The 14,464-nt window shown below is 60.0% G+C and overlaps 2 protein-coding genes across 2 annotated transcripts in view; one reads left to right on the top strand and one right to left on the bottom strand.

The window, feature by feature from the left end:
* Positions 1–14,464, top strand: part of NTN1 (netrin 1) — a 77,763-nt gene that overhangs the window by 55,731 nt on the left and 7,568 nt on the right. Inside the window, exons 3-5 of the mRNA XM_039703738.1 lie at positions 918–1,067; positions 3,045–3,092; positions 12,444–12,524. Of these exons, the coding sequence (XP_039559672.1) occupies positions 918–1,067; positions 3,045–3,092; positions 12,444–12,524 (279 nt within the window). The remainder of the gene's footprint in view (positions 1–917; positions 1,068–3,044; positions 3,093–12,443; positions 12,525–14,464) is intronic.
* The window catches only part of STX8 (syntaxin 8), a 94,375-nt gene continuing 87,096 nt past the window's right edge, over positions 7,186–14,464 (bottom strand). The window contains exon 8 of the mRNA XM_039703743.1: positions 7,186–7,513. Within this exon, the coding sequence (XP_039559677.1) occupies positions 7,263–7,513 (251 nt within the window). The 3' untranslated portion in view covers positions 7,186–7,262. The remainder of the gene's footprint in view (positions 7,514–14,464) is intronic.

Raw genomic sequence — 14,464 nt, 5'->3', positions numbered from 1 at the left:
TGGCTCCTTCCCGGGGATGCTGCAGAAGAAAAGGAAAGTTTCCTGCCTGCCTGCCTGTCCCTGCCACCGCTCAGCAGGGGCAGCCCGCAGTCTGGCACGGCGCTTGCAGCTCTTAGAAATCAGGGCTGTTAACAAATGTGCGAGCCCGTAATCCTTTTGGAGCAGTGATGATAACAAGCCCTGATGCTTTTTTTTCTTTTTTTTTTTCCTTTTTTTTTTTTTTTTTTTGGGCTTTTCTTCTTTTTCCCTTTTTAATTTCCCCCCCCCTCAAACAGCTGTGCCGGTGAAGTCCCACTGTGGGAAATGAGATGGTGGATGTTTTCAAGTGCAGTATTTACATCCCCTGCCAAACCCTTCACATCTGCCCAGCTCTGCCGTCAAGGCTGCATCCATCTGGCCGGGAAGAGCAGGTCCTCCAGCCGCCTGCATCCCACAAGGGCATTTCCTTCCTGTGCCCGCAGTGCCAGCTGCCAGGGATGCTGCTCAGCGGGAAGGGCTCTGAAAGCGCTGCTTTGATTTTTCCTGGAGTGCACGTGGAATGAATTCCCGAGCGATTGCTTCCTGCCCGACCGAGGGGTGGTGGAGCCCCGCTGGGTTTGCACCTCTGTACCAGCCCTGCCAGCCCCCGGGGCTTGGGGCTGCTGGGGGCAGTGGGGCTGCTGCCCTGCCTTTAAATCCTGCAAATCCCGATCCCAGCACTCAGGGGGTGAGCGTGGTGTCCGTGGGATGCACCCCACGCTGTCTACCTTCTGTCCCGCAGCGGGGTGTGACAGGGCCACCAGTGCTGTCCCCAGCCCCCGTGCCAGCTCTGCTCCAGCTCATTCCGGCTTTTCCCGGAGCGCAGGGAAGGGGAGCGCTGCCGGGGGAGCTGCCACACCTGTGCCCTGCCCTGACCCTGCTGTCGTGTGTCCCCGCAGAGTGCGACTGTCACCCGGTGGGGGCGGCCGGCCAGACCTGCAACCAGACCACGGGGCAGTGTCCCTGCAAGGACGGCGTCACCGGCATCACCTGCAACCGCTGCGCCAAGGGCTACCAGCAGAGCCGCTCCCCCATCGCCCCCTGCATAAGTAGGTGCATCTTCCTCCTTTCTGTGAAACTGAGATTTTAACCCTTAAAAACCTGCCGGAGCCGCTGCCCGGGCTGGGGGTGCTGAGCCCGGGGACCCCGGCCCTCCTCTCTGCCCAAGCGTGGTCCAAAATCCACAGCAGCTCCCAGCAGCTCTCCTGCCTGCTTGGGGGGTTCTGTGAGTGCATCTACAGCCAGGTTTGCTGGGAATTCAATTTTGCTTCATGGAACAGATGTGCCCCACGAGCACATTTATTTAGGGGTGACACAAGCAAACAGGTTTTTCTGTCCAAAATCAGTGCTGCACTGGCACTCAGCTCAGACCAGGAGCTGCTCCTTTGAAGGAGCTGCCACCATAGCTGAGGACCCTGGGTTGCTGAAGGGGCTCTTGCACTCACACAGCCCTCCCAGAAACACGGGTGGGTTTACCTTCGGCTTCCTTGGGTTTGCTTTTCAATTTGCCTTCCCAAGGCAGGTACAGCTCCCAAAATGCCTCCACTGCAGGCTCTGCTCTGCAAACACTGGATGCCCTCAGCCCCTGGGAGGGGGTTCAGTCCTGTGCCCCTCTCTGCTGCCTGGGGTTTGCTGCTGTGGAACCTTCCAGTGCTCCTTGTGGGACACCCCCACCTGCCCTAACAAAACAAGGCACCAAAATCAGTGTGCCTGGGGTGGGATGGAAGGAGGAACTGCCCCCTAAGGGTGATTCCCTGCTGTTAAAAGGAGAAAAAGGCCCTTTTTCTTTGCAAGCTTTTGTTGGGGACCCACAGTCTGCTCCCACACCATTGCCCCCCCAGCATGGCCATTGCCAAATCCTGGGGCAGAGACCCTTTCTCCACCTTCTCCTGCTGAAGAAAACATACATTCCAGGGTGGTTTGGGGTCACTAGAGATTCATTTCTCCCCGTGTTGCAATGGGACAGCAAGAGCCCAAAGCAGAGCCTCGTTGTCCCCAGGACCTCCAGCCGTGGCTCCAGTCTGCTGTGCAGCAAGTGTGCACAAAGGTTGATCATGAATCCTCCCCCAGGGCCAGGGGAAATCAGAGAGCAAACTGTTCCTTGCATCAGCTCCCTCAGGATTCATGGCACTAAATAAAGACAGGCCAGGATTTCAACACAGCCCAGCCAGGGTTTGGGGCTGGGCACTGTCACTCTCTGATTTACCACTCGTAATTCCCTGCTCCCAGAGACTTGTAGCCATGAAAAGAACACCTTGGGTCTGTGTCAGGCCAGCAGGAGCACCCCCAGCCCAGCTGTGGGATGGCTGTGCTGTGTTAACTGCATGAAGGTGAGCCACCCCAAAAATCACCTGCTGCTGACTGGGCTGCAGCCCCAGGAGCTGCTGCCACACCCCAGCAAGCCCTGCCTTGGTGGCCGTGCACTCCTGGGTGTTCCCATGCCAGCATTCCCAGGAATGCAGGGAAATGCCAGCACCGTGCCCTACATGCAGGAAGGACATCCAAGGGGAGCGTCCTGCACAGCTGGGACCAGCTCCCTCCATCCACAGCCCATCCTCTCAGCAAGCACAGCCCGGCCTGGCAAGGGATCTCCCGAGCATGCTGTGGTTTCAGCTCTGCAGAGCCGGCCCCAAGGCAGAGCCAGGGCCAGGGAACTGGCCCCAGATGTGTTTGTGTTTCCTTTAGATGTGGGAGGCAGCCTTGCATCCCAGCAGAGCCAGCAGTGCCTGCACCCTGCCTCCAAACGTGCCAGCAGCTGGAGGGGACACCCAGGACAGGCAGTGACAGAGCCCACAGGGGCTGGGCACAGTGCAGCACGCAGCCAAAAGCCAATTTTTTTGTTAAAAACCCCCTTGGTAAAGCTTTGAGGGACTGCCTGATCCCCAGCTCCCCTGTGCTGCTCGGGGGGCTCCTGCGGGCAGACACGGCCGGGAGGGGAGCCTGCAGTGTGCAGGGAGCAGGCTGGCTGGCTCTGGAATAACCTCTGCTCCTTCTCTCCTCTCCTCTGTGCCCCGGGTGCCCCGCAGAGATCCCGGCTGCTCCTCCCACCACGGCCGCCAGCAGCGCCGAGGAGCCAGGCTGGCTGTTCTGCTCTGCTCTGCTCTGCTCTGCTCTTTGGAGCACCTCGGGGTAAATGTCTGTCCTGCCATCACCTCCCTGGAGATAAATCGCACCAAGGGCATGAGTCCTGTGGCTGGTACCAGGGTGGGTGGTTTCCTTCTCTGCCCAGACGTGCTGGAAGCACAGGTGCAGCTTCCTGAGACCTGCTGCTCCTCGGTGTGCAGTTTTCCTGCTGGACCTGTGAGCACAGGGGGTTACCCAGTGCTGGGAACCACAGCTGTCCCCCGTGTCACCGAGGGGCTCTGGTGGCACTGACCAGGGGGTGACAGAGGGTTCCACAAAGGCTGACTTGTCCTTGCTGCTGGTTCCTGGGGTATTTGAGCCCCGGCTCTGAAGGCCATGAGGTGTAAAAGCTGTTTCCTTTTATCTCAGCAGTGCAGGAGGGTTCATAAATGAAGCAGTTTGTACTAAAAGTGGCAGATGTCACCTTGGATTGATCCCTGGGCCGTGGCCTGTGGCAGGGATTGTCACCCAGGGGACATTTCAGTGCCCAGTGTCCCGGGCTCTGTGGGACCGATTGCAGGGACAGGTTTTACCCGTGCAAACACAGCCTGCCACGGGACAGGGGCTGCTCAGGGCTCTAAGGCAGCTGAGCTGGCATAAAGCTGGTCACTGAGAACATCCAGCAGGGTTTGAGCCCCTCCTTGGCCCAGGAGCCCTGGCTGCGGCTGGGAGGCTATCCACGGTCTGGGAGGGTGGGAGATGCCTGCACAGTGCCCTGGGGATGGATCCCCGTGTCCCTGCAGGGCCACATGTCCCCTCTCCCTGCCCAGAGGCGGGACCAGGGATCCCACCAGGAGCCTTCTCCCAGTGGAAGCCCAGAGAAGGCTGAGCCAAGCTGAGCAATCCATCAGGCCCAAAATCCCATCATGATTCTTCTCGCTGGGATTTTATTTTGGAGTTTTTAAGCACTGCCTTGCCAAGGAGCTTGACCCCTGCATATTTCATCCCTTTTCCTCCACGGGGAGCATCCAGCAGTGCTGTGTCTTGGCATCCCTCAGCTCCCACCCCCACCCTGCTGAAACCTGGGGGGTTTTTCACAAACCCCTAAATCAGTGTCTGCGAGCCAGGGCTCCCATGCTGTGGGAGAAAAAGGGTTTGGAAACAAGGTGGGAAAAGCAATTGGTGGGAGACTCTGAGTGCAGGCACTTGTGGGAGAGGGGCAGCTCCATTTCCTGCCCTCGTGGCCACGTGGACAGAAAGTGGCCAAGAGCTGAGGGAGCACCACCCATGGCAGAGGAGCACGGGCCAAAGCTGGCCTTGGAACGAGGGGTGGGACACATCTCTGGTGTGGGGGGTCCTGCCTGGCTCTGCTTGGCTCTCAGGGGTCCCAATCAGTTTGGGAAAACAGGCCAAAAGTGGATTGTTTACATGACATGCATCCATGCTCTCCCATGCTGGGAGACTGGAGGAAGAGGAGGGGCTGCTCCTCATTCCTGCTGCCAGGCAAGAGGAGCTTTTCTGGTGCTTTTTTGGTCCCTCTCAGACAGAAGAGACCACAGTGAAAGGACAAACAAAAATAGCAGTGTGGGGGGGGTGAAGGTTTACAAACCTGCCAGTCAGTCCTTGTCTTATCTGAATCAAATCCAGATTTTCTGGGGAATGATTATCTGAGGTGGATGATTTCAGCCAGGGGCCTTAAATAGAACCAGGTGATGGGATTGATGCAGCTCCCCACGGTTTTCCCCTGGAAATCAACCTCTGCAGTTTCAAAACCAGATCTGGCCCTTCCAAATGTCGTTTTGGGCCCTTTTGTTCCTGGCTGGTGGGGAGAGGCTGGATGTAAATGCAGGAAAAGGAAAAGCCAGCTCTGGGCATCCCTGGCCTCCCCAGACCCAGAGCAGCTCTGGCTGCATTTCAGCTGTCCCAGAGGGCAGAGGAGACCCGGGGCAGAGCTGGCTGCATGCTGTGGTACCCAAATTCTAACCTGAATCCTCCCCCAAGAACCAGGAACGGGGGAAACTGCCCTCCCTGGTGAGCTGGAGCTCCTGTTTCAGCACCGGCAGGGAGAAAAGCCCGAGCCTTGGCTGTGGGGAGGTGTCAGCCCTGCGGAGAGCCGGGAGCATCCCGAGCCTGGGAACAAAGCGCTGCCCAGCTCCCTGCGGCGCAGGGAAATCCTCAATTCACTCCCCCGGGGTAAATCTGGGCTCAGCCCGGGAGTCTCCAGCTTTGTACCCCTCCAAAGGAGGAATTCATTCAGCCCTGCCCGGGCTTTCTCTGCCTTGTCCCAGCTGTAAGCGAGGTGATGGATTGGCTGCGTGATTGATTGACTGATTGATTGATCAGCAGCATCCAGCTCCCTCTGAAAGGGTTCTCATGCTGATCCCAGTGAATGGCTGGGAGCACAATGGGGGAGAGGGGCTTCCAGTGAGGGAGCCCCTGGTCACTTCAAAACAGCTCAGAAAGTCTGCAGGAAAAAACGAAACCCCCCAAAACTGCTGAAATGCAGATAAGCTTCATGCACAACAGCACCGTGCCCTCATCATCCCAGTACCAGGCTTCCTGCAGCCCCACATCCATTCACTCCTCCATCCCTGCATCCCTCCAGCCCCACATCCCTGCATCCCTCAGACCCACATCCCTGCATCCCTCCAGCCCCACATCCCTGCACCCCATCCCTCCACCCCAAACTCCTCCATTCCTCCACCCCCTTATTCTTTCATCCCCGTGTCCCTTAATCCCCTTTATCCCCACATCCCACCACAGGCAAGCCTCGAGCTTCAGAGCCAGGACTGACAAGGTCCCCCTCCCCGTCCTGGGCCATTTCCAGGGGCTGATTCCCCCTGGGGACACGAAGCTCTTGTCCCCAGCACCAGCTCCCTGTTCCTGCATCTCTCCCCAACAGAAAACTGTGATTTTGCCCCTGGGCTGGGAGCTGCTGCCAGGCAGGGATTTATGGGGTGCCGGGCTCTCGAGGACAGATGTTTTCCTAGGAATGTGTTTCGTGCTGTTGGCAGTGGCTCTTGGCAGGGCACCCCTGGATCTGTCCCCCATGTCCCCAACGTGTCCTGGGGCTCAGCACCAGAGAGATCCTGGGGGAAGGGATAGGAAATGTGCAGCCAGCCCTGGGAGAGGGCTCAGGAGGGGGCAGAGCCGAGTGGAGGAGCTGTAGAACCCCGTGTTGGTGGGGAGCTTTCCAGGGAGGTGTGTTCCAATTGTTTGTTTTCCAGTGCAGTGCTCCCACCGCAGGCGTGTCCAGGGCAGCGTTTCCAGTGGGTGTCTGGCACAGCCGGACTGTCCCCGCTGTGCCACCAGCAGCCACCTCCTGCTCCCTTTAGCCCCGGGAAAATTGGGATGTGCTGCTGAGGCCACAACTGTCCTGAACCACCACAAACCCCTCGGGCCGTTCATCCCCATCCCCAAACCGGCCCAGGCAGCTCCGAGGCAGGGAGGGAGCTCCCCCCGAGACCATGACCAGAGCTGCCAGGGAGGGACCGAAGGCACCCCAGCCGTGCCCGGACCGGGACTGGAGCGGCCTGCAAGGACATTGTGTGGGGGGACAGCCTAGTCACATCCTGGAGTGCTGGTCCTGCTGGGCCACCGGGGCTGGTGGCCCCAGGGCGCGCCGGGGCTGCGGAGGTGGAGGGGGCTGCGGAGGTGGGAAGGGGCTGCGGAGATGGGAAGGAGCTGCAAAGGTGGGAAGGGGCTGCAGAGGTGGGAAGGGGCTGCAGAGGTGGGAAGGGGCTGCAGAGGTGGGAAGGGGCTGCGGAGGTGGAAGGGGCTGCAAAGGTGGGAAGGGGCTGCGGAGGGGGGAGGGGATGCAGAGGTGGAAGGGGCTGCAGAGGTGGGAAGGGGCTGCGGAGGTGGAAGGGGCTGCAGAGGTGGAAGGGGCCTGCGAAGGGGGAAGGGGCTGCAAAGGTGGGAAGGGGCTGCGGAGGTGGAAGGGGCTGCAGAGGTGGAAGGGGCTGCAGAGGTGGGAAGGGGCTGCAAAGGTGGGAAGGGGCTGCGGGCTCCCGGGAATCCCTCGCTGCCGCTTTCCACCCGCTCCAGGCGAGAGGCTTTAATCTAATTACATGCTTTATTTGCGCCAATTTGTTTTTCAATCAATCTTGCTCAGCCAGAAGAAAGGAGGCTACTGCGGGCTCATTTGCACCTTCTTGTTCCAAGGGAGAGGTTAATGGCCGTTATCCGCGGGATCTGCGCTCCCGGCCCGGCCCCGGCCGCGCTGCCCGCCCGGGAGCTCCGCAGCTGTCCCGGAGCACGGGCAGAGAGCGGCCAGTGGCACAGGGACAGCTTTGGGACTCCTGGCTGTCAGGAGCCGCTGCAGGCAGGGCTCGGGATGCTCCTGCCAGGGGCTCCCGAGGTGGCATCCCGCAGGAAAGGTTTTGTGTATCCATTGCCAGGCAGCAGCGGAGTCCCAAGGGAAGGTTTGGGTCTGCAAAGCAGTAAAAGAAACAAATGAATAAGAGTGGAAATTACTCCTCCTGCTTTCCCTGCCCCGCCGGGCAGTGGCACGGCTCGGTGCCCTGGGGCTGTGCCCGGCACAGGGCAGGGCTGGCCTTGGTGTCCTGTGCTGGTGCCAAGGGCAGGGAGATGCTCTGAGGGAGAGCAGAAGGTGCTCTGATGCCCAGCAGGTGCCTCTGCCTTGGCAGACTGGGCACAGACCCCCCTCAGCTGACAGGACAAACCCCTGCCAGCTCCTGGGGACTGCTGCTCCCAGCTGGGAGGTGACAAGGACAGACCAGGTCACCTGGTTAAACACCACCCAGTGCCCGAGGCTTGCTGGGCACCGAGGCTGGCACAGACCCTCTGGGGGCAGATCAGGGCCCTGCAATCCCTGCCCACAGGCTGAGGCTGCTTCAGAGCTGGGGCACATCCCCTGGGTAACACAGCAGGCACGGCTGGAGCAGCCCAGCCCCAGCAGACCCAGGTCCAAGGCCTGCAAGGGACGTGGCTCCCTGCTCCAGCCCCTGGCCATGCTGGAGGAGCAGCCAAGGCCACCCTGCAGGGGACACCAGCTGTCCTGCAGCTGCCCGGGGGTGACGGGCACTCATTTGCACAGGATAATTGCAAAGGGCATCGTGCAGGACAGCTGGGTCACAGCCAGGTGAGAGGAGAAGAGCCAATTAGTGATAACAGAGCCAGTGCAGTGATAACAGAGCCAGTTAGTGATAACAGAGCCAGTTAGTGATAACAGACCCCTGTCCACTCCGTGGCCAGACAAGGATGCAGCAAAGCACAGGACAAGCGATGCCACTGCTGGAGTGAATAACCTGGGAAGGATTCTCTGCCTTAGCTTTGCTATTTGTTAAAGCTTCTTTACATTAAAGCAGCCAGCTCCGAGGCAGACTCCCAGTGGAGTCCTGCACAAATTGAATTACAGCAGTGATCCCTGTCAGTCACTGTGAGCCAGAGGCTGCAGCCCCTGTGCTTGTCCCACAGGGATGAGCCCATCCCTGCTCCCTGGGAAGGCAGAGGGCTCCTGCAGAGCACCCCCTCCTTCCCCAGGACGTGTGCTCAGGACACAGCCAGCAGAGCAGGGCTGGAGCTCTCCAAATGACTCTAGCAGTCATTCCCTGGACTGATGGGGGACGTGGTAAAATAATTCTTTGGGATGGAAGCAAGGGGCAGCCTCAGTGCTGTGGGAAGCAAAGCAGCAGTTCATGGACACCTGGGGAAATCTCCAGAGGCCTGAGGGCCAAAGGCATCCCTGCCACGACTGCTGCAGGGCCACCCTCTCCTGCCCCAGGCTGGATTGCATTTCATCCCCTGTCCCTTGGGAATGTGGCTCCCAGCTGCCTTTGGCTGCTCTGGGTAGCTCACAGAAAGGTTTTCCTGCCCAGGGGAACATTCTGAGCCCACACTCAGCCCCAGAGCAGACACACAACTTTGCTGCCCCTGCCCTCCCCAAGGCACCCCCCTTTTGCACCCCCCTTTTGCTCCATGAGCTTTTCCTCCAGGCCCCAGCCTCAGGCTGAGGATGTGCTGCCTGTAGAAGGGGCTGGAAATTTCTTTGCAGAGTCTGGACAGGCTGGAGGAGCTCTCAGTCCTGTGGGGATGGGGCAGCAGGAAGCTCTGCAGAGCCATGGAGCAGCTGTAACGCTGTCCTGCACATCCCTCAGGACTGCAGCAGTTCTTGGGGCACCTGGAGAGTTCTGTGGTTGTTGGAGGGGCTCGGGGAGCCAGCCCAGGCTGTGGTTGGGAGCAGGGGGGTCCAGGACAGACACAGCTGAGAGCTGGCATTCCCCAACTCCTGCTGAAGGAAGGAATCGCTCAGGTCCAGCTTCAAAGAATAGGCAAAACTGCACCTTCCTCCCCTTGGGCACTGGTGGGGGCTCTACAGCACTGAAATGCAACCCCCATCCCCCAGGAGGGGACAGAGCCTCTCGCTGCAGGGCTGCAGGAGAGCCAGGATGCAGCAGTGGCAGGTCCAGGGCTGGCTATGGAGAAGTTAGCTCAGATTTGGAGGGAGGGCAGGACAGGGCCCTGGCAGGGAGGGCAGGACAGTGCCCTGGCAGGGAGGGCAGGACAGGGGCCTGGCAGAGAGGCCAGGACAGTGCCCTGGCAGGGAGAGCAGGACAGTGCCATGGAGGGAGGGCAGGACAGTGCCATGGCAGAGAGGGCAGGACAGGGGCCTGGAGGGAGGCCTGACAGTGCCCTGGCAGGGAGGGCAGGACAGTGCCATGGCAGAGAGGGCACGACAGTGCCATGGCAGGGAGAGCAGGACAGTGCCATGGCAGGGAGGGCAGGACAGGGGCCTGGCAGGGAGGGCAGGACAGTGCCATGGAGGGAGGCCTGACAGTGCTGGGGTCAGGCTGTCAGGGCCGGAGCTCCCTCCTAAGCCACAACACCTCCACTTTGGATCACAGCCCACAAAGGCATTTAGGGCCCTACCTGGGGGAAATCAATAGGAATTTAGCTGCATAAATTGGGATTAGAAATCTGAATCCCCTTGGGGATCTAAGCCTTATATCTGCATTTCCAGTTAGGTACCCAGGCCAAGAAATGTGGCTTTAATCGCTCTATCATGTCAGAATCAAGGGGCCTTTAATTTCCGTTCCCGACATGTGGCTTTCGCAGCGGCTCAAAGCTGATCTTGGAGCTGAGAGTGCAGCAAGAGGCGCCTGCTGCAGGGTCTTCCCTGCAGCAACACTCAGCACCCAGCCCTGCTGCCAGCACCTCCGTCCTGCCCAGCCCCGGCTGCTGCAGCACTCCGGGCAGATCCCTGAACAAATCACGGCATGAGCACTCAGCACCCCGCAGCTCCCAGCCTCCTCACAGCAGCCCCAGACAAAGATGTTTAAACAGAAAAAAAATTCAACTTAAAAAAAAAAAAAAAAAAAAAAAGAAAGAAAAAAGAAAGAAAAAAGAAATTAAGCAAAACAAAGAAGGTGTTTAGCTGTGAAAAGTCTCTGCCCAGCCAGAGAATTAGCTCTATCAAGGGGATGGGCTGAGCTGCAAAGCTGCTGAAGGCTGTGCTGACACGTTGTACCGAGCTGCGAGCGACACGAAGCAGCCGCCCGCCACCTGCTCCTGTGCGGGCCGGCGGCTCCAGCGCCGCCCGATCCCTCCCGGCCCCGGCCACCGGAACGCCTGAGGTTTGTCACATAAACCTTTGGGGACACGTTTTGCAAGGGTCACATCCCCGTGCCTGCTGTGCACCCTCTGTCACTGAGCTGCACATCCACCTTCTCCGCCCGTCCCTTCCCCAGCGAGGAGCAGCAGCTCAGCACAGCTCCCCAGAGCCCCGACTGCTGCACGCCCGTCCCTTCCCCAGCGAGGAGCAGCTCAGCACAGCTCCCCAGAGCCCGGACTGCTGCAGAGTCACTGGGGAGAGCAGGCTCTGCTCTGGCAGGGCTGGCACTCCCCGCAGCGTCCCCTCCGTGCGCTGTCCCGAGGGCAGGGTGGCCTCGCAGCACCACCACCCGCAGAGCTCAGTTCTGGCTCACAGAAACCCCATCTGCCCGCCCAAAGAGGCCCCCGAGGATCCCCACGTCACCCAGGAGCCCTCCACGAGGGAGGCAAAGGAAATGAACCCGAGCAGATCCCCCACCCAGGCAAGCAGCTCTGGCATCTGGGGGTTGCCAGTGATTTACAGCAGCTGCCTCTGCCAGGCCCAGTTCAAACCAGGCGGGGCTGTGGCACAGCCCTGGGCTGGGGAGCGAGGACAACGCCAGGGCAGGGCTGTGTGCAGCAAAGCAGCGTCAGCCCTGCCCGGACGGGTGTCCTGAGCACCTGTGGGTGCTGTGGGCATGGGTGCTGTCCCACCACCCACAGCCCCCGGGCTGCCAAACAGCCCCGGGTGCGTTCCCAGCGGGTCTCAGGCAGAACAGAATTACCGTGGCAGAGGTGCAGGGATGGGGAGCTCAGCTGGGCCAGGGATGTTTCTGTGGGGAAACAACCAGCAGCATGGCACCTTCCCCACAGCCCCTGGGGCCCGGCTGGGCCCTCAGCAGAGGCTGGGGATGGACAGTGCTGGGAGAGACGGAGGCCTCCAAGGGCTGTGGCTGTGCCAAGGCCTCCTGCTGCAGCCCCGTCCTTTCTCCCTGGCTCAGGGCGCTCTGTGGGAGCTGAGGGGCCGTGGGTGTGCACGGGCAGACCCCAGCCCGCTCCTGGCAGCTGGCATGGCCCAGCCCCTCTGCCACCAGGAGCCATGGTGGGCTCGTGCCCAGCGGGCACTGCCCACCTGCTGCCGCTCCCGGGCAGGGCTGGGTGTCCCTGCAGCCTCCAGGGCCGTGCCAGTGGCCCGTGGCCCGTGGCCAGCAGCCGTGGCAGTGCCAGGGGGCCGTGCCAGGCTCCCGCCGGCCGCCCGCGAGTGTCCCAGCAGTGTCCCAGAAGCGGGGGCCCGTTAGAAATGAAACGTTCCTGCTGGGGTATTTTATTTGCACACTTCAGCAGAGTGGACACCAAAAGGCTTTGCTAATGCTTCATGGGCTGCTAATTTCCTCAGTGACCCGCATTGTGGCGGGCTGACCCCGGCCCGCACCTCCCGGCGCTGAATGCCACAGGCTGACACCGGCCCGGGCTCCGGGTGACAATGGGGCCTCTGTGGGCTCCGGGCCGGCTCCCTCGCACCGGGAACAGGCAATTTGTGTGCCTCTCAAAAGCTCTGGGTGGCACAATAAGGGAGGCCCCGGGGTCTCCCAGGAAGACGGGGAAGCCGGGCCGGGGAGGCGGGGGAGGCCGGGCCCCTTTGTGAGCAGCTTTCTTTAGAAAGGAAGGGCTCCTCAATGGCCGGCCGGGGCTGCCAGATGGATGTCACAGGCACGCTGCCTATCCACGGCTCGGGGCCGGCCCTTCCCCCAGCCTGCCTTCATCGGAACGCTAATTTGTTTTGTTAATGTTGTCGTGCCCTCCCCCTCTCTCCGCAGATTGTGACTCGTACTGCAAAGCCTCCAAGGGGAAGCTGAAGATCAACATGAAGAAGTACTGTAAGAAGGACTACGGTGAGTGTCCCCTGCGGCCAGGGCCACCCGGGCACAGCCGGGCTGCCTTGGGCAGAGCTGTGCCAATGGCTCTGCCAGGCGGGCACAGGCAGCTGTGGCACTGGGGTGAGCAGCCCCCGCCCCTGCTTTGGGGCTGTCCCAGCGTCTGCAGGACACTCCTGTTTTCCAAGTGTTTCCCAGCGGCTTCGGGGTTATGGTGACACCATGTCCCCTCTCGCTGTGCTGTTACATGCCGCGGCTTTTGAATATTTTAAAATATTTGAAATATTTTTTTCTTGTGGGGATGAGCAGCAAGCAGTTCCCTGTCACCTGCGTCCAATCCCCCATAATTCCCAGGAGACTTCAGAGGGTGCTGCAGCCCTGGGACAGCTCACACCCGCTTCTGTGGGAGGTTTGGGTGATGGAGGTTTGGGTGATGGAGGTTTGCGTGACACCCACACCCTGTTCTGTTGGAGGTTTGAGCGACACTCACACCTAGTTTTTTTCATTGAGTGACACTCACATCCCCGGACCTGTAGGAGTTTTGGGTGACACACTCGGTTCTGTTGGAATTTTGGTTGACACACACCCGGACCTGTAGGAGTTTTGGGTGACACACTCGGTTCTGTTGGAATTTTGGTTGACACACACCCGGACCTGTAGGAGTTTTGGGTGACACACTCGGTTCTGTTGGAATTTTGGTTGACACACACCCGGACCTGTAGGAGTTTTGGGTGACACACTCGGTTCTGTTGGAATTTTGGGTGACACTCACACCTGGCTCTGTTTGGGGCTGCCCTGTGGGCTGCAGCAGACCCCGGGGAGGTGTGGGTGGCTAAGAGGTGTCTCAGGCAGGAGATCCCAATGGATGGGGACGAGGAGCAGGGATTAGGGGAGCTGAGATGAGCTTTTCCCTCCTCTTCTCTGGCTCAGCATCACTCCTGCAGCTTCACGAGCCAGCCAGAGCCGTGTGCTGGGGCTGCCCAGCTGCGGGGACTGGGGTGCTCCCACCCGACCCTGCTGGCCACGGAAGGGTCCCCCACAGCCCCAGGGCCCCAGCCAGCCCCCGGCAATTTGCTTTTTTGGGGACAAACCGTGGTGGAGAGGCAGCGGGGTGAGCGATGCCGGGGCAGCCCAGGCTTTCCCCAGGGCCGGGGAGGGAAGAAAGGGTTGAAAAGGTGCAGGGAGGGATAATAAAGACTTTGGGACTGACACCCCAGCAGGAAGCCAATTAGGAGGCTCTTTTCCTCACCGTTCTGCTGGCATCGCCGGGCTGAATGTCCTAAAAGGCCCTAATTAGCTTGAGCAGAGTTCCTTCTCCTTGGGCTCAATCGGGAGCTATCATCCGCCCGCTCCTCAATGGGGCTTTTTAGCTCCCCGCTTCATTCAGCCTTTCAAAGGCGGTATTTTCCCTTATTTATTTATCGTGTCTGTTTGTTTTTGTCGGGTTTGTGGTGGGGTTTTTTTCCTTTTTATTTTAATTTGGGCTTTTTCTCCCGCGGGATGGGTTTGGGTGCAAATATTTGGAGTGCGACAGGAGGCGGGGAGGGCAGGCCGGGAGATTCGGGGAGGGGGAGGCAGGAGCAGAGGCAGAAAAGCTTTTTCTGGGGTCTTTTGGCTGCGTGGGGGAGCGCAGGGCCGCTCAGCTCCCAGAAGAGCAGGGAGCGAGGAGGGGTTTGCTGCGGTGGGGGCACTTAAATGACAAGGGGGAGCAGAAGGGATTCTGGCTGAACCCACCGAGGGTGGAGACCCCCAGGAGGAGAGGGGTTATCTGATGAGAGCGGGTGATGCTGGTCCAGGTGAGATGTGAACACCCTGTACTCCCTCGGGTGCCCCATCTTCTGCCCGATTTTGGGGATGTTCCTGCTCTCTGTGGGGTGTGACTGTGGTGAGGGAATCCTGGAGCTTTTAAATCTCCACGTAGCCCCTGCTGCTGAGCTGCCTGTGCTGCGGCAGGGCTG

The sequence above is a fragment of the Passer montanus genome, unplaced genomic scaffold (genome assembly GCF_014805655.1).
Source record: "Passer montanus isolate IOZ18808 unplaced genomic scaffold, ASM1480565v1 scaffold168, whole genome shotgun sequence".
NCBI lineage: Eukaryota > Metazoa > Chordata > Aves > Passeriformes > Passeridae > Passer > Passer montanus.
This window is presented reverse-complemented; position numbering and strand designations above follow the sequence as displayed.